This window comes from Lacerta agilis, chromosome 1, assembly GCF_009819535.1.
Source record: "Lacerta agilis isolate rLacAgi1 chromosome 1, rLacAgi1.pri, whole genome shotgun sequence".
In the NCBI taxonomy this organism is placed as follows: Eukaryota; Metazoa; Chordata; class Lepidosauria; order Squamata; family Lacertidae; genus Lacerta; species Lacerta agilis.
In genome coordinates, this window is record NC_046312.1 from 83,194,921 (window position 1) to 83,221,417 (window position 26,497).

A 26,497-nucleotide genomic window follows, 5' to 3' on the forward strand; every position below is an offset into this window, starting at 1 on the left:
CAAATTCCCCAGAAAAAGTGTGCCCCTCCTTGTCCCTGTCCCTCCCAATGAGAAGGCTCACTTCTTTGGGCAGATAGTTTTCTGATTTTCCTAAACTGTGTTTTACGTTTCAGTACAATTCCTTTGTCTAGTTCCCAATTCATAGATGATTGCATCTCACATCGTCTCTGACCTTTGGCTGACCTGGCAAGGGCTGATGGGAATTGAAGTCCAACCACATCTGGAGGTCTCCATGTTGGCTACCCAGACTCTAACACATTATTACTTCCCCTTTTCCTGATCTGCAAAGTGATCTTTCCTAAGTAGTCAATCAACTCTGAGTCACGAACTAGACAAAGGAATTGCACTAGATATACCGGTAATCATCTGTCCAAAGAACCCTCTAAACCATCCCACTTTCATTTACTGTAGAATGGTGCTGTATGAAGATTATAAAAGTAGCAAAGACAGAACATGCCCCCTCAGTCTTGATGACATGTCTCTGTTTATTTTTAAATAGGTCAACCTACGAACGGACTGCTTACAGACGTAGACTCTGCTTGGATAAATACGACAATATTTGGAACGAATTTATACACAATGTAGTAGACTATTAATATTCATATTAGGATAATAATATCAAATTTATAAAAGAATGTATGGGTCAGGGTATTTTTTTGTATAGATTCATATAATGTTTTTCCCCCTTAAAAAAAAAAGTAGTTCAGAGTAAACTCAGAAAATCCCAACCACTGTGTGATATACCCAACACATAATATAGGATCCATAGTTGTGTTCATGGTACAGAACCCCTGCTGTTCCATTGTCGGAAACAATGAGCTGTGCAAGGCATCCAGAGGTTACTCCAGTGGTTTTCATCCCACGATAGAACCACAAATCATTACATTCATCCACCCCCTCCATCCACCCCCACCCCCACTTATCTATATTCCAAACCTTTGTTTTCGATCTTTGACAGTAAGCAGAACAAAATGCTTTTAATTTTGAAACAGAAATGGTCTCTAATGCCAGCAAGCTATGCCAGTGAAGTGTCCAAAGAGCTGCAGATGTGGTCCACTTACAAATGCCTTTTTTTTCCAAATTGCAACACTTGGGATTTGCTGGCACAAAATCTGGAACATAGCACCACCTGTCGGCACAATGATCATTCCCTACCTTCTTTGCTCTTTCAAGTAGCTTCCAGGACCTTGCAGGCTAGTCTCGAGCAGCTTCTATGTCCTTGGCTTTTAAATGAAACTACAGCGGAACACAACCTGGAAAATTTTTCACTTCCACCCTTTATTATGCATCTCTCCAGCTTCCGGGGATTTATAAGGTTCTCCTTGGTCTAGGAGTTATAGGAGCAGCTGGAAGGGGAGGTCAGGGGAGAGGAGAAACTGCCCCTGCCAGGGATCCTATTTACTCTGCCCAGGAGCCTGCCGGAAATATCTGGGAGATGAGGTGTCATTCCCCCTCCTGTCCAGTAGGCTCCTCTTGGGATGTGTGCATGGATTGCTCTGCCGACGCATGGATTTCTGTCCCCTCTGGGCCAGTTGGAATGGTCTACAAATATATGGTTTCCACACAGGAAAGGGTTGCCTCCACTATGTAGCTGCCTTGCCCCTCTCTGAGGTGGGTTGTTTATGTTTGGGAGCTGGCTCATACTGCTTGCCCACTTGTCTCCTTCTGAAACAGGCTCTTTGGAAGGCTGGTGCCCTCTGCACAAAAGCTTCCTTGTCCCATCCAGGAATTTCCTCATGCCTCCCAGAAGCCCTTCCGAGCTCTCCACTGGCTGCTTCCTGGCTCCATTTGGTCCCTGACCCTGTTCCTCAGGAGGCACAGCTGCCGGAGTACTTCCAGTTGTCACCCTCAGGCAGGTGGGTGATGCTTCATTGAGACCCGCAGACGGCCTGCTTCTGGAAGCCGGCCTGTAGCCAGCAGGTCCTCCTTGAGCATCTTCAGCATCTCCAGAAGATGGATCCAGAGGGTCGTGGGACTCACGAGGGTCCCTCTGAGGGTTATTCCAACCCGCAGGGAACTCAAATTCAGGAGTCGGGGCGTCTTTAAGCTGCGATTCATTCTGCTGTGGGGGCCACTCATACACAGGTGAGCACTCGCATTCATACGGAGACTCGTACACCGGAGAGTCCTTGCAGGTAAGGTGCGTTTCGTATATTGGAGGGGTATCATAGCCGTATTGCCATTCATACACAGAAGAGTCGTCGAACCTGTACTGAGACTTTGGTCCAGAGGTCTCATATATGTATGGCGAATCAGATGGAGAGATGTCATCATCGTACTGTGACTCATAAATGGGGGAGTATCCGCAGCTATACCGAGGGTCATATATGGTAGAAAACTCATACGCATTTGGTGACTCGTACACAGGAGAGGCTCCATTTTTCTTCACAGGAGATGAGCACCTGGAAGGCATATCGTAAGCAGTGTAAGAGCTGCATCCATACTGCGGTTCGTACGTGGAAGACGAAGGATAGGCTGAAGGCACCTCATCTTTCACCACCTCATAGACCGCACATGGGTTCTTCCACCTGTCATAGGAGTCAAATCCCCCAAGAGCCTCATCATCTTCATCATACCCTGGCCCCAATCCATTTCCATCATTCTCCTTGTATTCTGGGACCGACTCATACTCCGTCTGCATTTCACTGCCCACTGCTTCTATGTTGTTGCTTTCGTTTTCACCTACAGTAACCACAGAAACAAAAACTGTTGGGTTATGGAAAACGAGCAAGGTCCCAAATGAAGAAGAATGGCAACTTAAGCTGACGGAACATGGACAGCTTGCAGATTTAACATATAGAATAAGAGAACAAGAAGAACATGTGGCTAGAGAAGATTGGAAAATGTTTGTTGAATATATGGGGGGGACTGTGTACACTTGAAAACGTTAGCAGCATTAAGATAAATAAGTTTTGATGGATGTAATAATGGAATACTGAATGGTTTAGTTTCTGTAAAATATGCAGGGATTTATGATATGCAAAATGAACCATGGAAAAAGAAGAGGGGAAGTCATTGATATTTTAAGGATGTTTAAATGAGTGTTCTAAATTATATAACAGAAAATCTAATAAAAATTATATATATATATATCTCCCCGTTGGGTTATTTCTTTTTAATAAGCATCTCATTTCCCAAGACAAGGTTCAGCACTCCTAATACTTCCACCAATAGAAAGGGCACCACAGGTGGGGAACAAATTTCCATCTAGACCAGGGATGGTTAGGTTGTAGACCTCCAGGTATTGTTGTACTACAACTCCCATCGTCCATGCTGGCTGGGACTGGTGAAGGTTGAAATCCAACAACCTCTGGAGAGCCACAGGGTAATAACCCCTGAACTAGACAAGTCCCCAGCACTAGGAAGTAAAAGAGCCTGCTTTTTTTTATTCATTCATTCCCATATCAAGAAAGAGGCTTACTGATGCTGAGGTACTTAACCAAAGAGCTGGAAGAGCTCAGTCATGGTGGGGGAACACTGGAATGGTTTCCAGTCACAGAATTCAGCACTTGCCCCTATACATAGTTTTGACATAACTTTTTCGTAAGACCAGTATCTGCTCTAATGACCCATCATTATTTCTAAGATGAACTGAGAACATATCAGACAGCGAGCCAGGGCCTTTCCCAACCTACTGCCCTCCAGACGTTACTGGACTGCAATTTCCATCAGCTCCAGACAACACAGACAACCGTCAGAGATTACGGGTGTCATGGGCCCCGTGCTGCCAGCCAGGATGGGGCAGGAATGCCAGAGAATGATCCAGAAGTCAGGGTGGAGAAAGTTCAGGCAGTGACTTGGGAGAGGGTCTCACCCCACCGTTTTCGGATGCCACGATAAGGGAGAGGAGAATGAAGCTACCAGAGTAGCTGAGGAGGTGGCTGGCCAGTCAGTGGAGCCAGGTGAAGCAGAGGTGGAGGAAGAGTCAGTGTAGAACTCGGGTCGCATTGCCAAAGATGTGCCATTGTATGCACCTGCATGGATGGACTCAGCTCCTTCTCTCTGTAGGAGCGCATGCTCCCAGCTCAGTCTTCTTGCTTGGAATGAGAACAGCATGAATGACAGGTGCACACACACTTTAAAAGTAGAGCAGGAGCGTCATGACAGTTGCTGGGACGATGCCTGTGCTTATGCCTATCCATGTGTTAGAACGATGTACTCTGTAGTTAGAGCTAATGCTGCAGAGGTCGGCAACCTAAGGCCCATGGGCCATAAGCGGCCCACTGGGGTCATTTAACCGACCCACGAGCTGCCCCTGAACCGAGCTGCCCACTCGGCGAGTCCCCACACACTGTGCTAAAACGTTGCAGCATGGTGCGGGGACTCGCTTCCACGGTGCCAGAAATCGTGTCTGCGCATGCTCACATGCCGAAAATCGCATCTGCGCAGACGCTGGAAATCACGGTTGCGTGCATGTGATCTAGCCCACAGAGGGATCTCCGCTGGAGTGAACCGGCCCAAGTGAGGCAAACCTTGCCGACCCCTGGCTGAGACCATGTGCTGATTTCATAAATTAACTTTCAGATTTTCCTGAGCAGAGAGTCTGAGTATTGTTTCGACAATGAACTTTACAGTGCTTAAAGGGTGGTTCACTCTTTACTTATGGAGAAGGGGATGTCTAATCCACATTAGGATTTGTTGGTACAGTGTTAAAAGATGATAGTTTAATTAACATCAAATACAAAAGTGTAATCTGTAGCCAGGATAAAAAGACTCGGGCCTTATATTTTCTTCTGTACCTGCCGGTGAATAACAGGTTGCTCTGGAATAATTCCGAGCTGTACTGTACTGTGGCCCCAAATCATTTCTTCCTACCTGAAGCCTCGGCAGATTTTAGCTCTCTATCATCCTTAGCTTCTACTTGTTCAGAATCTTTATCTGGAGACCTGGAAAATCAACACACTGGAGTTACCCAGTGGAAAGCAAAGAGATCCTGGGGTGGGGGTGCGGGAGACACCTATCGGAAATGCGGATCTGTAGTAGCCATGTATCCCCACCACAACCCAGCAACCCAGATGCTTAGAAGGTTGAGGTAATTTTCATCTGCTTTAGTATTTTAACTTTTGTATCTTTTCAAGTACGGTTGTGAAATAATCAAGCAGTGTACAAACTTTATAAAATAAATTAAAAAAATAGATTTAGTTCTGTCCTTCAGATTTGTTCCATAAAAGGATACATATTTCTGCGTACAGTGGTATCTCGGGTTAAGAACTTAATTCGTTCTGGAGGTCTGTTCTTAACCTGAAACTGTAATTAACCTGAGGTACCACTTTAGCTAATGGGGCCTCACACCACTGCCGCATGATTTCTGTTCTCATCCTGAAGCAAAGTTCTTAACCCGAGGTACTATTTCTGGGTTAGTGGAGTCTGTAACCTGAAGCGTCTGTAACCTGAGGTACCACTGTTTAATGAAACCAGTAAGGAAGTATCAACAGAGTTTCTATGGATCTACAGTGCAATCCTATACAGTGGTACCTCGGGTTAAGAACTTAATTTGTTCTGGGGTTCCGTTCTTAACCTGAAACTGTTCTTAACCTGAAGCACCACTTTAGCTAATGGGGCCTCCCACTGCCACTGCACCACCAGAGAACGATTTTTGTTCTTATCCTGAAGCAAAGTTCTTAACCTAAAGCGTTATTTCTGGGTTAGCAGAGTATGTAACCTGAAGCGTATGTAACCTGAAGCGACTGTAACCTGAGGTACCACTGTACTTTTTGGCTTCAGGCCTGCATAGCCCTTGGCATCTCATTGCCAGATGCTGAGGAAAGAGGTTCCCTAGGTTTTCTGAGGGCTTCCCTGCTGGGAGGTCCCTGCTGATCGGCTAATGCTGGAAATGACCTGAGCTTGTTGTGCACATGCAGCTCTGCCTTGAACCACTGCTTAGCTCTGTTGACCAGCAGCTACTAGGCCATCCCACCTCAGCTTCCCCTTGGATTCGGGGACAGGTGGGGCACAACTCGTACCTTTTTCTGCTTATTATGTTTCTTAAACTGAAGACTTTGGGATCAAGAGAGAAGAAACATAGTGATCTTTTGGGTCCAAATGTTATTGAAACACCTGCAAAAGAAGATGACAAATTCATTGCTGGGAACTCATGACCAATGCTAGCAGGCAGCTGAGGTTTTCACTGTGCTACTGTCCAGTTGCCAGTCATCCCTGCTTCCTGTCAGTGTCCTCCAAAGGATGGTTATCTCTTTTTCCTTCAGGACAACCCCCTGCCCAAGGCAGTTTGCCTTGTGGACTACAAGTGACCCTAAGCCACTCTGTGTCAAGCCTCTGACAGTCTAGCCTTGATGTTTGAAAGTACTTAAAAGGATGTGCTCTTAGTCACCCAAATCAGAGCTGGAAAAGCCCCTTTTATGTTCTTAGCATATGTTCCTAATCTTCCAGTTTGAACTCTGAAGTCCTCTGCTCATACTAGGGGACTGACTAGGAGACCGGAGCACAATGATCTATCCTATCTACAAGATGATACCTTCCCAATTCTATGTTCAAAAGCTAGCTAGACAGGCTGTTTAATCCTGCTGCAATGCTGGTGATGGGACAGAGTCCTCCACACCACCCCCTCCAACATTTCTCCAATGAAAATTGGAACATCACATTCCATAATGATAATTTTACTATTTATACCCCGCACATCTTATCCAGCCCCAGCCACTCTGGGCAGCTTCCAACATATATAAAAACATAATAAAACATTAAACATTAAAAACTTTCCTATATAGGATTGCCTTCAGATAGCTCAGGGGCTGGATAGCTCCATACCCTCCAACGTTACTCCAGTGAAATAGAGACATAATAAGGAAAAGCGGGACATTCCAGGATCAAACCAGAAACAGGGATAGCTTCTCTAAATCAGGGACATCCCTGAAAAATAGGGACACTTGGAGGGTCTGCCACCCCCGAGGGAGAAGGGTGCAGGCCAGGGTATGCAGAACACAGCTGGGTCCACTCTCTGCCCAGAGGCAGCTCTCACTCTACCTAATGATAGGGCCATCCCTGGAGAATGGAAACAACAGGTTTCTTTAACAACGTGTAGGCTTTCTGTGCATTTAATCAATGATACAAAGGGCCCTAATATACACTGATTGAAAAGCGGAGGAGTGGAAAACATGGGGGGGGGACCTGCTACCCTACCCCTTGCAATCACCTGTGACTGAAAGACTGGCCCACGATATGGCTAAGGCAGAAATTTGAAAACAGATTTCCTCCTCCTTTGTTGGAATTCAGCGTTCTGTCTACTGTGCCAAACTGACTAGCAGAAGCAGCAAGTGAAAAGGTTCAGAGCTCAATTGGAGAAAACTGGAGAGCCAGAGTAGCTACTAGAGAAACGGAGGTCAGCCCCCACAACAAGGAAAGGTTTGGCGGGGACAGGAAAGGAAGGACTCCTAACATCTCCAATAAGCTGAGAGGAGGTTACAGGAGGTTACAGCCGACAAATCAGGAGGCAGAAGAATGGCAGAAGCATTCCAGGTTAGACAGAGGGATTCACATTTAAAGGCTGGTAACATCCTACCTGAGTCTTCTGAAATGGAGATGGAAAATAAGGGGCCTCGTAAGTACCATGGGACGTCTTCCTCCTTTTTGGCTGAGAAAGCAGAAGAGTGGGGATAAAATTCAACTCATGGCAACAGCAAGTGGCTTTATGTGCAAACTTAAGTCATTGCAATCCTGGAGTTCCTTTCTCTTTTATTGCGACCTCCACCACCACTCACTGCTGTTCTATCTGTTTGGAATCATCTCCCCTTTCCAGACGTCCCCGTTTCCCGGGGACAGTCCCCGGATTTCACAAATCAGTCCCCATACAAAATCAATTGAAGTGGAAAAGTGTCCCCAGATTCATTGGGGAAAATCTGGTAACCTTACTATTGTCAAATTCCTCTTTGGGGTCTCTTTAGGTGTTTAAAAACTGACCTTTGTAAAAACTACAGTACACCAATCGTCCCAGATTTGAGTGTTACAGTGGAGGGATGCTCAGACTTTAAATACGTGGAATTCTGTTACTGCTACTATGAAATAAAATAATAATAATAATAGATATGAAATACAACTCCTGCTGTTACTACTGCCAGCCACAATGACTTCTGCTACTGCAAAATAGTAGCAGCCACAGTGACAATAATGACAAAATTGTTTTGGTTTCCAAAACAAACGGCTGTTAGTAGTTGCAGAATCTACCAAAGAAATTTGGTTGTTTTTTGAAGTCTTATTTTCCACCAAGCCATGGTCCATGTTCAGCCTGGTAGAACTCCAGTGGGTGAGTGGATCTCCTGCCAATGGGAACCATACGAAGACTGCAAACACTAATAGACAGTTTTATAGACAGATACCCAAGAGGAAAGGGTGGAGTGAGGCCAAGAGATCATGAAATCCTTTATTCCCGGGGACTGTGCCCCTTTATCTCAACAACCCTTCAGTAACAAAGTCTAAATCTTAGATATCAAAACGCAATCCAGATAAGAATGATGCTTACCAGCATAAGTGTCTGAGCTGCCAAACATCTCTCGGAAAACCTCCCAGGGGCTGCGGAAGGTGAATTTCAAATCGTCTCCTTCAGGAACTGCTGGGGTAGTAACATGATTTGCAAACACATCACTGAAGTCCTGGGATGCTCCCACTGTATAATTTTGATGAAGGAAAAAATGGGGAAGCCCCTTCCCTTTCTGGAGCAGGGCTGTGTAGCCAGGATGAGTAGTCTGTGACCGGTGCTCCTTTGTGAAACACTCATGGAAACCCACCTCTCCACTCAGCACAAGGGACTCTGTGTGAGCTGGCCAAAACTGATGGGAGTTTTAATACAAGACATCCAGAGGGGGGGGTCTCCTGTGGGCTTCAGTTCTGGGTTCAAAATAAGATGCCAGAGAAATCTTGGCCTATATGTGACGGTTGTGGGCCTTAGAAGAAAGATGTGTGAAATAGTAGGGAAAGTGTTATGTATTCAGTGGTCTATATTTGCCTGAGCTTGAGTCTGGACTAAGGAGTCTGAGCCCCTGTGTTCTGATTTGATACATGATATCCAATCACAGAATATTTCAGCATCTGGGCCTCTGTCATTGGCCCTTAAACTCTGAGTCATTATTCGCAGCTTGGAAGTTTAGACGGCCAATCACGTTGGGAGTGGCCCAGGCCTTCAGAAATGTATATAAGCAGTTGCTTTGTGCCTGTTGTCCTGTTCTGTTAGTTCAATAAAGGTTCTTGCTGTTATCACTGTGTCTTGCCTTGTGGGAACTCATCTACACTTCAGAAAGAATATTGTTACAAAAGCTGGATGCCTAGCCCCTCTCTGCCACATGGTGGCAAAAACCCAGAGGGTCCCAGGCACACACACAGCATCCGTGTCCCTTTGGAGAATGGAAGACATGGGGGAGACTGTCGTGCTTTAAGAAATATGGCTTGTTCAGCTATTTACACCTTCAGTCTGCATGGAAGAAATCCAGATCTTACAGCACACAGACTTCCAGAGGCAGAAGCACAAGCAACCTTCAGGCTGCTTCCCTCAAAGATAGATCCCAGCTCTTCTTCTTCCTTCTCTCTCCCAGAAACCCCTTGCTTGAAAAATCCCTTTTCCTGCCCCCTCAAACATACACCCCATCACTTTGGTAACACTGCAGCCTCCAGGCTAAAGGATTCCTCTCCTCAATGGCTCATCCACACTTTTTGTCACATTAGGTTTGCTCTTCACTAAGCCAGCCAGACTGCTTTGGATAAGGCAGCCTAGGGATTCCTTTGCAGCTCGCATTCTCCTTTCATACCACAAATAACCAAAACTGAAGCATGTGTTTATTTCTAGGGTTGGCCCTAATCTATAACATGGATTCAAAATAAGATGCCAGACAAATCTTAGCCTATATGTGAGGTTCATGGGCCTTAGAAGAAAGGTGTGTGAAATAGTAGGCAAAGAATATATTTCTTACCTGCCGCTGTGATTCCATCCCCATAGCAGTCATAACGTTCACGCTTGGCCTCTGAAGAAAGGAAGGAGGACTAAGTTGGCAAGTTCACAAGTAAAATGGTAATCTTTGCACTATCTAGAAGCTATACTCCGGCTCTGCAATATAGATTATGAAACCTGGCTTCTGCAGGTAACAATGTTGGCTCCAGGTTTGAGGAGACCCTGAGTAGCCTCGTCTCTTTCTCATCATTGTTACTGCTGCCTCTTCGCTTGTTAGGTGAATCCCACCTTGCAGTTTGTTAAGGGCGCTGGAAATTGTAGCTCAGCTAGGGGGTAAACTACAGTTCCCATGCTGTTTTGTGGGGACAGGGAACTATGTGCCCAATTTGCACCATTGCCACAGATGGAGGGAGCAAGGCTGTTGCTCTTTCTTTTTGCTCCTGTCCTTGCTCACTTGGTTTGGGCAAGTGAGCAGGCAATGACAGTGAAGAGAATTACCGTAGCAGGAGTTGGATTAAGGGGCTCCTGAGGTTAGGAGTGGGAGCCCCTCAGAGGGTGTGGGCCTTGGCAGAATCCTGGCAGTGCCAATCCCTGACAACAAACCTTCCAGGCAATAATTTTCCATAGTTTACCAAAAAGTCCTCTCCCCATAATCCATGTCTATTGCTATCAACTCCCTGGTCTAGATGTGTAATCGAAAATAAAGGGGGAAATTCCAGAGAGACAGCCGTCACAATGAAGCGACTTCGGCTAACAGGGGCTATGAAAATCAGTGTCCCAAAGTCCAGGGAGACATATAAGCCTATGGGATCCCAAATGATCTGAGAGAGAGTCGGTGGCAGAGAGATGAACTTGGTCGCTTACTGTCTGACAACACTTCATAAGCTTCTGTAACTTCTTTGAATCTCTGCTCAGCATAATTCTTCCTATCTGGATTTTTATCCGGGTGCCACTGTAGGGCTTTCTTTCTGTACCTGCACAGACCCAGGAGAGAAAGGGAATGCAGTATTTGAGTGTCACAGCACCTTCTGCAACAATAAACCGCCTTCAATGCAAATCCCAGTTAAGAACGTAAAAAGACCTATGTAGTCCTGATTTCTGTTCTTACAGTGACCAACCAGATGCCCATGCAGGACTGGCACAAGAATTTGGGGGATCCTTGGCATGGTGCCAATTATGCCCCCCCACACCTATGCACAAACACCACCACTTCAGCCAGGCCCAGCCCAGCTGCCACCACTAGCACATACCGTACTTTTTCTGCCACGGCTGCTATTTTGGTGCTCTCCACTGGGCCACCAGGCACTGACCATTGTCTTAAGTCCCCCAAAATCCAATGCCCCAATCCATAAAGCTATGAAATCTATAGATGGTGGACAGTCACCATGAAGGTAAGCTGAGTTTAGTAGGGCTCTAAAGCACTGCTGCCTGTCTACCGCTGAAACATGTCTGGTGGCCCAGTGGGGAACAGTCCATGATGCAATTGCCAAAGCACCATTTTCTATATTAAAGAAAATACGCAATCACATACCCTCTGACATCCCGCTGAACAAAATCAAGATGCTTGGGGGTTTTTTTTTGTTCCAAATTCTCATGGGAGCCAGCTGATTCGCACAAGCATGCAAGACCAAAAAAAAAGCATATTTTGGTTTGGTGCTCTGGCGCAAGCCAGCTGACTCACACAAGAGCAGCAGATGAAAAAACAGGACATTTCGGGATCTGGTCAGAAGCTGGGATGGCTTCTGTAATTCCAGGACGCCCCACCTAAAACGGGATGGTTGATGGGCATGCTGTCGTCGTGTATTAAATGTTGTGCGGCGTGTTAACTGAACTGGCATCAGGAATCTTTTTTTTCCTGCCTCACGCATGGCTTTAGTTGCGGACAAAAAAGAGAAGAACGCCCAGAATTCAAGAGAAAGACTTACGCCTTTTTAATATCATTGTCGGAGGCATCCCGGGGAATCTCTAAAAGATTATAATAGTCTGGCACGGCATCCATTCGCCTGTCCTGTGCAGAAACCGGTAGCAGAGAAACGGGGAAAGAGCAGCTGCAAGGGGAACAATGTCTCTGGAAGCACCGAAGGCGTCCACACAACTTGAACTGCTTCTAGGGCTGACCATGGCCGCACTCTTGGCTGCACTGCTCCTTACAGCACAGCAGGAGGTGGGTGCTGTGGGCAAAGGGCCCTGCAGGGAGAGAGGAAACAGAATGAGGTGCTGCAAAATCTATCCATCCCACAAGAACTCCTCCCCCCCCCCCTGCACACACACACAAAGGGAGAATGAACAAGGTGAGGATCTGGCTCCCAAGATGTAAAACTGGGTGTTGATCTATATATATATCGACTCAGAATTTCACCAAGTTGCTTCTCCATTTGAAGAATCCACTTCTCCACTTTCAGCTCCTATTTATTAGAAAAGCAGTGCACACACATGCCTTTTTGAATTGCTGCAATGGAGGGGCACAAAAAGGCCTTCTTGGCCAAGCTTCCCTCTCAAAGACAGGGTTTGTCCAACCACCAGACCCCAACTGACCAAGCAACACAAACTAGATGCCAATGCCACCCCAATAAATAAGTCAAGCAGGGGCATAGCAAGGGGGGCGGGCCGCCCCGGGTTCCATAATGGAGGGGGTGACAAATTAACAAAATTAGCAACAAACAAAAAAAAATGAATTTTTTTTTTTGAAAATGCCTGCTCCGAAGGTCTTATCTTACTATACTAGGGATTATATAGCTATATATGAAATTTCATGCATATCAGTTAATATCTTGACCCTCCTCCACCAAAATAGCTGTTCACTTGGCTGTTTTCCTATGTCATGAAGGCTGAAATTTCAGTTCAGAGAACACTTACTGTTCCCAACCCTAACCCTGTGGAAAGCCATCTAATTAGACTTTGAGAGGTTTTTAGGAGGTAATTTAATTATTGTTTGATTTTATACCAATGTTATGTATCTGGTGTTAGCCACCCTGAGCCCGACTTTGGCTGGGGAAGGTGGGATATAAATAAAAGGGTTTTTTATTATTACTTGTTATTATTCCTTTGTAAGAAAATATGAAATAACGTATAACCATTTTTGCGGGGGGTCAATGGGGGGGTTGACAAGAAATTTTCTGCACCAGGTACCACCTGACATTCCCATGGCTTGGGGGGGGGGGTTACAAAAAAAAATTGTCCCCGGGTACCAATTTACCTAGCTACGCCCCTGAAGTCAAGAACATGTCCAAGGGAAGGGCATGGCCAGAATGATAGTACATCAGGTACTATGTGTCAGAATTGTTTATCTGTGAACAGGATCCTCAGTTTCTCTTGGGTCCTGTTCACCTAGTAAGCATAAATGGGCCATGCATATGCACTTACAGGTTTGCATCACTCTATGAAGTTTGTAGAATTACCCTGTGAGTGTCAAATGTTATCTCACTCAGAAGAGGACCTGTAGTGTCTATTTATTTCTGGGCATTTCTGTTGCTTTATTTTTGATTTGCTCACTAGACTGACTACCACACAGAACAAACAGCAAACTTAATAAAATGGCATGAACCTTTGGCCACCAAATTGTCCCTAGCTCAGGGGGGGAAATGAATGCCGAGTCTGTGGTGCGCTTAGGTCTCATGGAGGAGCAACAGCAATCCCAAACTTATCGCAGTACTGATAGGAGGATCTACCAGGAAATATTGTGGTTTTACACTAGTTTTAACTTAAGTTTGGGTTCTTCTTAGACTCCAGTAGGGCAAGATCAGTGGAGCTACACAGTGGATGAAACGGTAGGATGGAAGGCTTTCCAGAATGGAACAAGTTATAGTGTAAGGCAATGAGTCACCACCTGAAGCTAAGCAGGCCTATCAGTGCATGGATGGGTGACTGCCTGGGAACCTCATGTATGGTATATGACAGAATCATAGAACTGTAGAGTTGGAATAGACCCCAAGGGTCATCTAGTCCAACCCCTTGCAATGCAAGTATCTCAACTAAAGCAGCCATGACAGATGACCATCCAACCTCTGCTTAAAAGGGAAGGAGAGTCTATAAACTCCGGTGGGTTTATATTGACCTTCTGAGACTTTAAAACCTCCATTTCAGAGACCAAGGTAGGATTTTCCTTGTGCACAACTACTAGGCCTGGTCCATGTCAGGACATCTTCTTCTAGCTGTTAAGGCTTCCTGTATCCATAAAGACCCGTTGTTTTAACAATCCCTCTGACCTCAAGTTCTCCTGTCTCCTTATGCCAGCTTTTCATCTCCCCCCCCTTTCCCCCCTACATGGATATCCATGGGGGAATAAAATGGGGTGAGGACAAAGTAAAATACTCCATGCATATACATATGCAAATGCATATCTAAAAGATGGGAGCAGGGAAATTTCTCACAAATGAGAATAGAGTAGCGCCTGTACATTTTATCTCTTATCTCAGATTCTACAAATGATAGAAACATACCATTAAAAAAAAGGAATGCTAGTAATTGGTGGATTATGGTTCATTGGGGGATGGGGGCTGCCCCCTTGTCCCCTCCCATGGCAGCCATGTTTCCATAGGGTTCATTTCCTGCTCCCCATCATCATTTGATACTCTTCTAACTTTTGATACTCACCTAGGCTCAATATACCTTAGTTTATCCAGAGGTTGCCCGTGTTCTTTGTTCCACCTGATGGTGAGCTGGGCACTTGATGTCTTGGGGGAGGCAAGAGCTTACCATCACCCCAAACCTGCTCCCTCCTCCCCTACTGATCAACAACTTCAGTAGCCAATGGGAAGTTGGGGGTTATTGTGACATCAGAGCTTTATGCTTTCCTTAAGGATGTGGGGTGGGGGAGGGAATCTACAAAAGGTCACACTTTTGGGAACATGTGAGTTCATACTTTCTTTTCCCAGTTCTTTCTCTTTCACCACCCCAGCCTCACCTTTGACCCTTTCACTGCAGCAATCCATCAGCGTCTGCTAGCGCTTCTGGTTCATCAATGTTTCTCTGAAGTATATATATAAAAAAATGTGTTCGGATCATTACAATAAGAGAACTCTTTCTGCAAAGTTGCCTTGATGTGGGGCTTCAGGGTTTCCTGGGTAGAGGAACTGATCCTTAAATTGTAGTCCTATGAGGTAAGGTTACCAGATGTCCCCGTTTCCTGGAGACAGTCCCCAGATTTACAAATCAGTCCCCTGACAAAATCCATCCCCTTCAAGTGAAGTTGAAAAGTGTCCCCGGATTCATTAAAATCTGGTAACCTCACCATGAGGGGAATAGGGATCCGCTAATATCTCTCAGCACTCTTAACAAAGTACAGTTCCCAGGATTCTTTGGGGGAAGCCATAACTGTTAAAGTTGGGTCATAATCCTTAAAACTATAGTGCAGATGTGGCCAAACTTGGATACAGGAGATATTGGGCCAAAGGGAAGGAAAAGGGGAGGTGGGCTGACTATGATTAGTGCATATAAACTTGCTGAAGAAGGCAGAGAAAAGTGGTACCGGTAGTTTTTCGTAGTTTTAGTGAGAACTTGGGAATTACCCAAACTGTGCCTGAGAGGCTCAGTGACAGTGTCCTCTTCCAGTAGGCATTGCTTCCTATGCCAATCACAAACAAGTTTCCTGACTCACACAGCGTCTTGGAGGCTGATGGCAATCAGGGAATCTGCATAAGCTTTGCTGGATCAGATCTTTATTTGAAATGAGGGTGTGAGTAGCACAGCACCACCATGAAATGTCAAGGAATTTTGTCACGTAACAACTATTGTCCCAAGTTATGTCAGAAACAAGAAGACAATTCTGCCCCAGTGCCTCTCTTGATAGCTCAAACACAGCCATTTGGGTTTCCTAACAGCAGGGAAATGAATTCCACAGAAGCCCCTTAGATTTATTTGTGATTCTGACGGGATCTTGCAGAATCAGTGAATTTATTCCTTGCCACAAACTGTCTTCAGCTCTCTTTGGTTTGCATCTGTATAAACTGCAATAACAAAGACTGCAGTCCTACACACTGAGCAGAGATGGGAGAAATGGTGGTTCTCTAGCTGTTCTTAGACTACAGCTCCCATCATCCCTGGCCATTGGCTATGCTGGCTAGGGCTCATGGGATTTGGAGTCCCATAATCTCTTGAGTGCAAGGAGGGCACAGGCTCCCCAGTCCTTCACTGGAGAGCCAATCTCATAGACTAACATAGGGGCTTTTCTACAACATTTACATGGGTTTTAACGATCAGGGCTTCTCCCTGTAAATTTTGGCTTGGTGAAGCTGCTGACAATTATATTAGCCAATTATGTAGCAGTATTTCCACAGGGAGGGGCATTTGTCAAGGGCATCATGATAAACAAGGAGTGGCAATACCACAGAAGACCACTAATGTGGATTGGACTTAGGACTCCCATGTGGGACAGTGTCATTTGAGCAGAGGTAGTAACATTCAGGAATGGTGTGTGACTTCTTGATGCTTATAGGCCGGCAGAGCAAGGAAGCAGCTGTGAGTCAAGAAGAAAACTACACATTTCTGTGACACAGTTAATATTTTATTTTGCGAAGAGAATCCCTAAGTGGCAAGGCAATGGACACTTTAATTCCCCATAAAACACAGATTGAGCTGTGCTAATACTCATCACCTTCCTCTTCTTCTCCTTCACCATCTATACTATCTGTTCCCACTTCTTCATAATCCTTCTCCAGGGCAGCCATGTCTTCTCGTGCCTCGGAGAACTCCCCTTCTTCCATGCCTTCCCCTACGTACCAGTGGACAAAAGCCCTCTTGGCGTACATCAGGTCAAACTTGTGGTCCAGGCGGGCCCAGGCCTCAGCAATGGCGGTGGTGTTGCTCAGCATGCACACTGCCCGCTGCACCTTGGCTAGGTCCCCACCAGGAACCACAGTTGGGGGCTGGTAGTTGATGCCCACCTTGAAGCCTGTGGGGCACCAGTCCACAAACTGGATTGTCCGCTTTGTTTTAATGGTGGCAATAGCAGCGTTGACATCCTTGGGCACCACATCGCCTCGATACAACAGGCAGCAGGCCATGTATTTGCCATGGCGGGGGTCACATTTCACCATCTGGTTAGCTGGCTCAAAGCAAGCATTGGTGATCTCTGATACAGAAAGCTGCTCGTGATAGGCCTTCTCTGCAGAGATGACTGGGGCGTAAGTGGCCAGAGGGAAGTGGATGCGAGGGTAGGGCACCAGGTTGGTCTGGAACTCTGTCAGGTCCACATTGAGCGCCCCATCAAAGCGAAGCGAGGCTGTGATGGAGGACACAATCTGGCCGATGAGCCTGTTCAGGTTTGTGTAAGTTGGGCGCTCGATGTCCAGGTTCCTGCGGCAGATATCATAGATGGCTTCATTGTCCACCATGAAGGCACAGTCTGAGTGCTCAAGGGTGGTGTGTGTGGTGAGGATGGAGTTGTAGGGCTCAACCACAGCTGTTGATATCTGAGGAGCTGGGTAAATGGAGAACTCCAGCTTGGACTTCTTGCCATAGTCAACCGAGAGCCGTTCCATCAGCAGGGAGGTGAATCCTGAGCCAGTGCCTCCCCCAAAGCTGTGGAAGATGAGGAATCCCTGGAGTCCTGTGCATTGGTCAGCCTGTGGAATGCAGGAAACAAACCAAGCGATGGTCAGTTGGGGTTAGGGAATGGGGTAGAATAATGGGATAGAGTCCTCCAAAACTGTCTCAACCACTGCTTTATTGTCTCCCAATTCCTCTGGGACACCCACAATCAAGTCTCTGTTTTTCAGCCTTAGTGTTTAGCCCTATTGCTGGCCAGTTGGGATGGATGAATTTGTTAACTTCCTCTCCTTCCTGTCTCAAATTTCGCCAGTTTTAGATTCAGTGCAGATTGCTGAAAATTTTTCAAGTCCTCATGAAAATTCACCAGCATTCTTGGCTGGAGTGCTCCTAATATATGTTGCTTTGACTAACAGACATAATTTTTGGCAAGCTGCTTTTCCTAATCTATTGCATTTTTGTTAATTACTTGCACTAATGCATGCATTTTATGCACATTTGCCCCTAATGTGTGCATTTTTGCTCACATCATTTGGTTGCAGAACTGCAACAGAAACTTCAGAGAAGTGCAAATTTCAAAGAAAAGCTCTGTTTTGGTTCATGCATGGGCTTGAGATGCGCAAATTAAACTGAACCAGATTTCTCCACCAATCAATCATCTGGGCAGTAGGAAGGATCTAAAACGCTTTCATTCCAGCAAAGGTGTACTTGCTACATTACCTGTGGAGAATCGGTCCTCATGACAGACAGCCATTGTGTCACCATTGTGATGAGACTGGCTGTTGCATGAGCAGAGAAAGAGCCTTCTCCACAGGTCACTGTGTGCTCAAGTGTTCACAGTACCCAGGCTTGCTTAAACTCAGGCATCCAATATGGGCCTGCCCTCCACAACTTATTTGGACAGGTGGTTGTGACTGCCCACCTGTCAATCACATCGTGTCAATACGATGTCAGGTGATCCAAAATTCAGGCTGCAAGACTGGCGATAAGCCTTTGCTTGCTCTTTGATAGTAAAAGGCTTGTCTCCAATCTTAGTGCTGTCGCCTTCATTTTAGGACTCATCCACACTTAGCTTCACTCTGCATTTCTGAACACAGGTCCAGATTTTATAGGTCTGTGTCACACACACACACACACACACACACACACACATACCTGGCCACTTTTCCTGTGAAAACCCTCACTTTACCAAATTGGAGCAAACAGCAGTCCATGGCAAAATCCAAATTACCATTTGTTCTGATTCAGCCGTAAAGATCGGGTTTTCCTGGGGAAAGCAGCAGCGGGGGTGGGGTGGGGGGGAGAAAAGCACTCAGACACAGACCAGAAAAGTGTGGACCTGTGCCTAGAAAGCATGGGGCAAAACTTAAGTGTGGATAAACCTTCTGCACTATAATCTAGTTCCCTGAGTGAGACAGTGGAAGCAGAACTTGTGCAGCATCAACACAAGCCACTCATTATCTCCCCTCCACATTCATTAACCAGAACTCCTTCCAGGTTCCAGAAAGCAGATCCAGCCCCTTCCTGCCTCAGGTCTCCCATGCCGCCAAGCCCAATTACCAGCTTCCGGATCCTGTCCAGCACCAAGTCAATGATCTCTTTGCCAATGGTGTAGTGCCCACGGGCGTAGTTGTTGGCAGCATCTTCCTTGCCAGTGATCAGCTGCTCTGGGTGGAAGAGCTGGCGGTACGTGCCAGTCCGAACCTCATCTGGATTGCAGAGAAGAAAACTGTAGGTCAAGTCATTTTCCTCTCCTCTCTTGTCTCCTATCCTACACTGCTGACAGACCAAGGCTGGATGGGGATTTGGTTTCAATAGCTGAGTGTATGATACGGGTTCAGCCCTGACCTGAGAATCTTTTCACCAGATTTAGAGAGTTCTTAGCTAGCAAATGTGCCACCATAGACATGCAGAGAGGGGATACAGACATGGACCACAGCAAGCACATTTTCCATAGAAAGCCACACTCCAAAGTCTTTGCTGTCTCCTGTTGACATACTGTGACAATACAGACAAATCTGGGAGGATGTTGCCATTTTAAATGCCCTTGTGTGGCACCACAAACTTGAAACGGGTTCCTAGCACCAAACTCGCTTGCTTTCTACATCCGTTTCTTTTATTATTACATGTCTATTCCACCTTTCCTCCAAGGAACTCCAACCCATTTTAAGCTCACAACAACCCTGTTGTTCTTAACGACTGAAGAACAACCTTTATTCTTAACGAATGAATGTCATGGGTCCCTGTGGTTCTTTAACCGGTTCATTCAAGCTGCTTCTGTCCAACATTAGGCAGGGTTAAGAATTCTACTCCGGGGCGCCATTAAAGGGCAGGAAGTTCTTAAGCATCTGTTATTATATTGTTAACACCATGGCAGCCACCAGAATGTCTTGGGCCACCTCAGATCAGTATCCAATCGGAATACACAGAGGATCCAGTCAGACTCTGCCCCTAATATGCAGCCCTCACCGATCACAGTGGGTTCCAGGTCCACGAAAACAGCCCGAGGCACATGCTTCCCAGCTCCGGTTTCACTGAAGAAGGTATTAAAGGAGTCGTCTCCACCTCCAATGGTTTTGTCACTGGGCATTTGCCCATCCGGCTGAATCCCATGCTCCAGGCAGTACAGCTCCCAGCATGCATTGCCAATCTGCACACCAGCCTGGCCAACGTGGATAGAAATGCACTCGCGCTGGGGAAAGAGGGGCAGATCCATCACTGGTGTGGAAGCTACATGTCAGGGGCTACCAGCAGCAGAACGGGAGGCTCCCACCCATACCCTGACCCTGTATAAAACTGCCTTCTGTGGCAAGCCACCAAAAATGCAGATTAGTGCATCTTTCTGGGCAGTGGAGTATTCCCAGGCTCTGAGATGGCCACTGGGCACTCCTAGACAGGAACCTGGACTTTGCCAGAGCAACAACCATCTTCCTGGTTTTGGTGTGTTCTTTGGCGCTAACACCTTGACACAACATCTCCCTGCTCCTCCAACAACTCCACCTTAACCCTGCAGTAGTCAGTGGCTAGGAAATGCTGACACCTTATTCTCATGTCATGAGTTTAATCATTTGGGGTACTAAGAATAGAAGCAAAATCTCCTCACCAGTCTTCTAGAGGGCACCAGGTAGGGGAAGGCTGCACTACACCATAAAAGCTCTTTTTTTAAAAAAAAAAATTGTTTATTTGTTTGTTTGTTTTACTCAGGGGGCTGCATACCAAAGTTAGTATATTGTCATAGTATTGTTATAATTGGGGGGTTTGGGGGGGAAGGAGTAGTCTGCATGCTCCAAACCCTTCCAATTCCTGGATCTGGCAAGTATTAAAATCTAAACAAGGGTTCAAGTTGTTGAAACAGTCTTCTAAGTATGGGTCATTAAGGTAACAAAGGAAGTTGCTCCATGCCAGATCACAAAAGAAGTTGCTCCATGCCAGATCACCTCAACTCGCTGGTAGTTTGAAAGACAAAGGCCAGCACTGGGAGTTGTGTGTGTGAGGTAGAGGCAAAATGCAGCAGGCTGAGGGTTGGGCAGCTGAGAGAGACACAGCCATGCCTGATTCCTGTACGAATCCAAGGCTGTGGCTCTGGGAGAAGGAAAGCCCTCTTGGGGTGTTAATGCTGTGAGCCTCTCCAGGTTGTATATCTGTGTAAATAAACCATACATCCTAAAGACGCCACAGTCTCCGCTGTCTCTCATTCCGAGGAAACTGAACCCTAGATTAGGGACTGGAACTCCTGGAATCTCTCACTTTTTCAGAGATTGGGTGGTGTGTCGCTGTATGTACCTCCAAAGCTTCCCTTCCTCTCATTAAAAACAAGCAAACAAATATAGTGTTAGCATTTCCCATAATCTAGAACTGAGGCTGAGTCAAAAGGAAAAATGGGGAGCAAGCTGGTAAAAAAATCCCACCATGAAGAGTGCTAATTCCTCTTCCCTCTTGTTCCTACACTGTGAATTTATTTTATCCTCTTTTCCCTACACCTTGCATACTTCGAATGACACCCTGGTTACAGATCTAAGTGCACCTGCATTCCCATTAGAAGGGCACTGGGATCGTACGGCACTATGTTTAAAACAAGGGAGGCCTCCCATGGCCCTAATGGCTATGCCAAGTGGGGCTGCCGTTCCCTCGCTGCTCCAGCCCAGCTGACTAGTCCAGGCAAGACTCACCATCCTGCAAAACGTCTTCTTCGACCTGGCGCTGATGAGCTCAGAGGACGAAGGATGGGAACCGAAGGGTTTTCCTGCAGTGTCTGCCTTTTATAACATTCCGCAGCCCATCTCCAGGCACGAGGGGGTGCTTTGTTGTTAGAGATGGACACGGAGCTTAGCCTGAATGGTTTCTGAGTTACAGCCGGACGCAACACACAATTCACAGAGAAAGCCAAGCTAAGCCTCCCGGGGCCTTGGTTACACCAAACATAGCTAGGGACTTGTGTATTGGGGAGGGACTGTCCCTGGAGGATTATTACGTGTGCAGCCAAGCCTCACCTTAAAAAAAAAGAGAAAACACTGGTATTTTGTTATAAACTCCCCCAGTCCTGCCTGCTGTTGTGCTAGCATGGGGTGGGGAGTCTTTTTCTGTCAAAGCGCCACATTCTGGGCAACCTTCCAAGGGCCACATGCCAGCGGTGGGTGGGGCCAGTGGCAAAAGTGCACAGAGCAGCAGGTGTGAATGTCACCTTTGTGCAGTAGGCTAGTTTCTACACACACTTGTATACACATCCTACCTTCCAGCCAGGGAAGCAAGAAACGTTATCAGAGTTCAAGGGCAATTCCAGCCAGAAATTTTTTAAAAAAAAAAAATCAAGGGGGCTACAAAGCAGGGCTGGCAATGGCTTGGAGAGAGCGGGGTGGCTGAGGAGGGGCTGACCTGAGACTCCCAAGAACCTGTCATGGACTGGCTGGATGCAGAGCTGTGGTGGGAGGCACTGACTGGGGAACCCCCAAGGGAAGAAGGCTCAGAGCCAGGAGATTGGTGGTGGGACAATGATGAGTGGGAGCAGACTGGGAGGAGGTTGGAAGCTGAAGAGGCAGCAGGGTTTAGTGAGCAGGAAGAGGCTGTGGCAGAGCACAGTCCAGAATCAGAGGCAGAAGCAGAGGCTGGAGAGGAGCCATGAAGCAGTGATGAGTCAGGCTGCAACAGGCAGCTCCCCTCCCCTCTGGTCTCCCGGAACCTGAAGAAATATAAATACAAAGCTCAATCAAATTTCCCCTCCATTCCTATCTCACAGTGGCCCACCAGGTGCCCATGGGAAGCCCTCAAACAGAACATAAGCACAACTAGCCGTGATAGCTATGCTCTGACTCCATGGTTGGAGGTAGAATCGCTTCTGGATACTAGTTACAGGTGGGTAGCCATGTTGGTCTGCCATAGTCAAAACAAAATAAAAAAGAATTCTTTCCAGTAGCACCTCAGAGACCAACTAAGTTTGTTCTTGGTATGAGCTTTCGTGTGCATGCACACTTCTTCAGATACACTGAAACGGAAGTCACCAGACCCTTAAATATAGTGAGGGAGTGGGGAGGGGTATTGCTCAGAAGAGTGGTGGGAATGGGTGATCAGCTGATAGGTGTGGAAAACCTGTTGACGACTCTTAAGGGCTGCAATTGGTCTTGCAGGCTCTTAACAGCTACTAGTCGCTGAAAGCCACAGGAAGGGAGCGTGCTCTTGTGACTGAGTCCTGTTTAAGGGCTTCCCACAAGCATCTGGTTGGCCACTGTGAGAACAGAGTGCTGGACTCAATGGGCCATTGGCCTGATCCAGCAGGCTGTTTTTATATTCTTAACAGCCCTTTCCGTGCTTGCCATTCCCAACAACTAATGTTACCTTAGTGTAAGCGGCCAAGGCGCTCACTCTCTCTGATCCACACCTGCCTTTGAACCGCTTCCTTGTTTGCCTAATGGCATGTTCAGCCAAGCGGTGACCATGGGGACAGTGATGAGACAAGGCAGAAGTTGGTCCTCCTTCATTTTTTTCTGTCAACCCTGCACTGAGCCACAATATAGACACACACACACACACACACACACACACACACACACCCCACCATGGAGTGGGGGAGCCACTCCATGGAGTGCATATAGGTAAGACTTGTCAAGACTTGATAGAGTTTAGCCTTCCACTACCCAACAACCTAGCAGCCAGAAACGGACAATGCTGCCCCCTTGTGGTCCATAGCCCACTAAGCATACTTTGATGGCATTGCCAAGGCAACCGACAAGTCTCAACAGAGAGCGAACAGTTAGGGAAGAACAACAGAGACCCATTGTTGGCAGCGGCCTTTCTGGAATGGTGGGAGCAGGGCAGAGATTCACAGAAGCTTTCCTAGAAGGAAAAAGCTCCTCTTCCCTTTTAGCCTGGTTTTCTCTGCCTTGTTTTCCTTTGGGGGATCAGAATTCCTACCCTCAGTGTAAGGCAGTGGGCCATCTCGCTTAGGAAAGGATCCTAGCAATGGATCTTAGTGGAAGTTTGCAAATCTTGAGCCCATGGGCTGCAATCATCAAGGGATCCAAGCTGCAATCTCCATTCCAGGGTGCCAGAGTCAAGAAGCCATGCCCAGCACTGAAGCTTCCCCAGAAAGAGACTCTCCTGTGGAGCAGGTAAGAACTCTGCTCTTGTGCCATGCTCACGAAAGGGTTAAAAGGCTTCCTTGGAGACCTTGGTGGTAAGGAACTTCATGGTACAATTTGGGTGTGGGGTAGAGTAAAAGCATTAGCCAAAAGTCCTAGTCAGGGTCTGACTCAACATCTGTTAATTAATTTAATTCGTTGAATTTATATACCGCCCTATACCCAGAGGTCTCACAGAACAAAATCAAAATATAAAACCACAAGATATATAATCAAAATAAAAACAACAACCCAATTGTCGTGTACATATGGATTTTCAGTAAGGGGGTTGCAGGGCATGGGGAGGGCGAACCATTCCTTTATCAATTGCAACCCCCCCTCCCCACAATGACCCCTGCATGGCAATTGGAGACCATGGGGGGTTTCCTCCCCCCTCCAAGCTTATTTGCTGAGCATGAGGAGGACAGGGGAGGCATAGCTTGGATCTGGAGGTCCCAGAGGCCATACCCAGCCCCCAGGTGCGGAGTTCTCCATCCATGGTTTAGAGGCATCTTTATATGAATGGTCCCTCTAACTCATGCATCCTGTTCTCACCAGATGCCTATGGGGAGCCTGTAAGCAGGACCTGAGCATCACAGCAGCCTGCCCACCTCCCATGCCCAGCAACGGGCATTCAGAAGTATCCGGTCTCCATTGCTAGAGGTAGAACATAGTCATTGTTTCTTTACTGTACGTTATTACACATACATCATCATAAGGCTAGATAGAATATACTATCTCTGGCAGCATCTTTGGGGAGTGACAGGAGATGAATGCCTCCCTTTAGTTCCAAGCTGGTGGATCTTTTGCAAATAACCACACCCCTACATGCAGCTGGAAGGTGGATAGAATCTGTCCATGCCTGTCAGCCCGTCCGGAAGCTGCTGGTCTCATGCTTCTTCCAGCTGCATCTTGGAGCAAGGCCGACACAGATCAAGTTTTCAAACAGCGGTTACCCAATCTTCTCTAGCTACCCAAGCATGCTAGTTCTCTGCATATGCTTTGAGAACTTTTTGTTGAAATAAATATATTCAAGGAAACAATAAAAAGTGGAGGAGGTAGTGTTATAAGAATTCTAAGGTCTCAAATATAAAATAAGTGTTCATAAATGTACAAGGCAAACACATACATAACTACAGTATATAAACCATGTGTCTGAAATAGTATAGGAGAGCAATCCTGAAGCCATTTTGACTCGCCCAGTGACCTCAAATAATCCTCTGCAGTAAGGGAGGAAATAGGGAAAGCCTCCTCATTGTCTTTTGCTTACAAATCCTGTCTTAAGGGCATATTTGTGTATGAATAGGGTGAGCCTGTGACCTGGATTCAGGAACTAAACTATTAAGCATCACAAAAGAATGGCCAGGCTACCCAGGAAAAGCAATCAGTGACCATTGTCAGGTATCCTGACAGACAGGATTTCTGTTGTAGACTGCCCCCTGTGGTGTATTTCTGTTGGAGACCGCCTCCTTTTGTGATGGTGTTTGGGGGAGGGGGTGGTCTTGACCTACAGGGTGAGCAATTTCAAAAGTCTATATAAGGGCTTGCACACCATTGTTCTGGGTTCCTCTCCTCCCTCCCTATATGGGGGGACCCTGTTGCAACAGTTTAATAAAGATCAGCCTTACTAGCTGCTTTCTTCTCAATATTCTCTGGTTGGCCTCTGTTGTTTTCTCCTACCGATAGGGAACCTACTTAAGGACTCTATATGGGCTCTTGGATACACCATAAGGGGAAAGGAGCAGTTTTTTCTTATAACAGTAGTAAGGGGAAGCAAGAGATGTGTCTGTTATTTTTGTGTGTCTCTTGATTCTACACGATAAGGAGTTGTTGTGGACAAACCCCACTTCTCCAGGACAAAACTATTCTGAACGTTGGGTTGGTTGCACCCTCTAGTGGCAAATAGTAGTAATACATGTTTGTCGCATGTACAGTATGAGAATACTGTAATGTGGGAGATAGAGAAGACATTGGCTCATCAGAATCTCTTGCTGAGCAGAGAAGGTGAAAGATAGTTGTGAAAGGAAAGAACTGTTGTCGGGGGAAAGTGGAACCCCCAGTACTTTCCGTGAACATAGTGTTTCGTTTCCACCAGTGCAATCATGCATCTGCAAGGAAGGCAGTATGGCACATATTTGTGTCAGATATTGGGAGTGGGAGAGATCTGCCCTTTTGCAGCCTGCAATCCACATTTATTTTCTATGCGCATGGTAAGAGGTGACCTGGGACTGTCTGATCCCCATTAAGACTCCTGTGCTGAACTCTTGCATCTTTTTCCAGCCTGTACTGCTGAGACCAACCTGCTGGATAGAGAGCACCTGTTAGGCCTTCAGCAAGGAGGTTGTTATGACTTACCGTACTCTTATCATAAAGATAAAGGAACCCCTGACCATTAGGTCCAGTCGCAGACGACTCTGGGGTTGCGGCACTCATCTCGCTTTATTGGCCGAGGGAGACGGAGTACGGCTTCCGGGTCATGTGGCCAGCATGACAAAGCCGCTTCTGATGA

At 46.5% G+C, this 26,497-nt stretch overlaps 2 protein-coding genes across 3 annotated transcripts; both read right to left on the bottom strand.

Annotated features, from left to right (window-relative positions):
• Positions 1 to 1,256: 1,256 nt before the first annotated feature.
• On the bottom strand, positions 1,257 to 14,627 carry LOC117045889. Its single transcript, XM_033147460.1, has 9 exons — positions 14,501 to 14,627; positions 11,818 to 12,079; positions 10,757 to 10,866; positions 9,915 to 9,965; positions 8,474 to 8,563; positions 7,517 to 7,588; positions 5,964 to 6,057; positions 4,816 to 4,886; positions 1,257 to 2,682 (listed from the first exon to the last, which is right to left on the bottom strand). Exons 2-9 carry the CDS (start codon positions 11,889 to 11,891, stop codon positions 1,328 to 1,330), a joined length of 1,917 nt encoding a protein of 638 aa, XP_033003351.1. The 5' UTR covers positions 11,892 to 12,079; positions 14,501 to 14,627; the 3' UTR covers positions 1,257 to 1,327.
• Positions 14,628 to 16,372: 1,745 nt separating this feature from the next.
• On the bottom strand, positions 16,373 to 21,621 carry LOC117052886 (tubulin alpha-1D chain). 2 transcript variants are annotated; one of them, XM_033160232.1, is made up of 4 exons: positions 21,547 to 21,621; positions 19,847 to 20,069; positions 18,938 to 19,086; positions 16,373 to 17,454 (listed from the first exon to the last, which is right to left on the bottom strand). In XM_033160232.1, the coding sequence occupies exons 1-4, from the start codon at positions 21,547 to 21,549 to the stop codon at positions 16,471 to 16,473; spliced, it is 1,359 nt and encodes a 452-aa protein (XP_033016123.1). In that variant the 5' UTR covers positions 21,550 to 21,621; the 3' UTR covers positions 16,373 to 16,470. The 2 variants fall into 2 exon arrangements, with proteins under 2 accessions (XP_033016123.1, XP_033016112.1); XM_033160221.1 differs by lacking the exon at positions 21,547 to 21,621 and having other exon boundaries at positions 19,847 to 20,108.
• Between the last annotated feature and the right edge of the window lie 4,876 nt (positions 21,622 to 26,497).

Bases quoted from the DNA above. Each gene is read 5' to 3' on its own strand.
- LOC117045889 (XM_033147460.1), bottom strand. From the start codon at position 11,891: ATGGATGCCGTGCCAGACTATTATAATCTTTTAGAGATTCCCCGGGAT. The intron at 4,887-5,963 runs GTACGAGTTGTG...TTGATTTTCCAG, and splicing joins AACATAATAAGCAGAAAAAG to GTCTCCAGATAAAGATTCTG. The intron at 2,683-4,815 runs GTAGGAAGAAAT...TGGTTACTGTAG, and splicing joins AAAATCTGCCGAGGCTTCAG to GTGAAAACGAAAGCAACAAC.
- LOC117052886 (XM_033160221.1), bottom strand. From the start codon at position 20,093: ATGGATCTGCCCCTCTTTCCCCAGCGCGAGTGCATTTCTATCCACGTT. The intron at 19,087-19,846 runs GTGAGGGCTGCA...TCTGCAATCCAG, and splicing joins CCTGGAACCCACTGTGATCG to ATGAGGTTCGGACTGGCACG. The intron at 17,455-18,937 runs GTAATTGGGCTT...TGCATTCCACAG, and splicing joins TGGACAGGATCCGGAAGCTG to GCTGACCAATGCACAGGACT.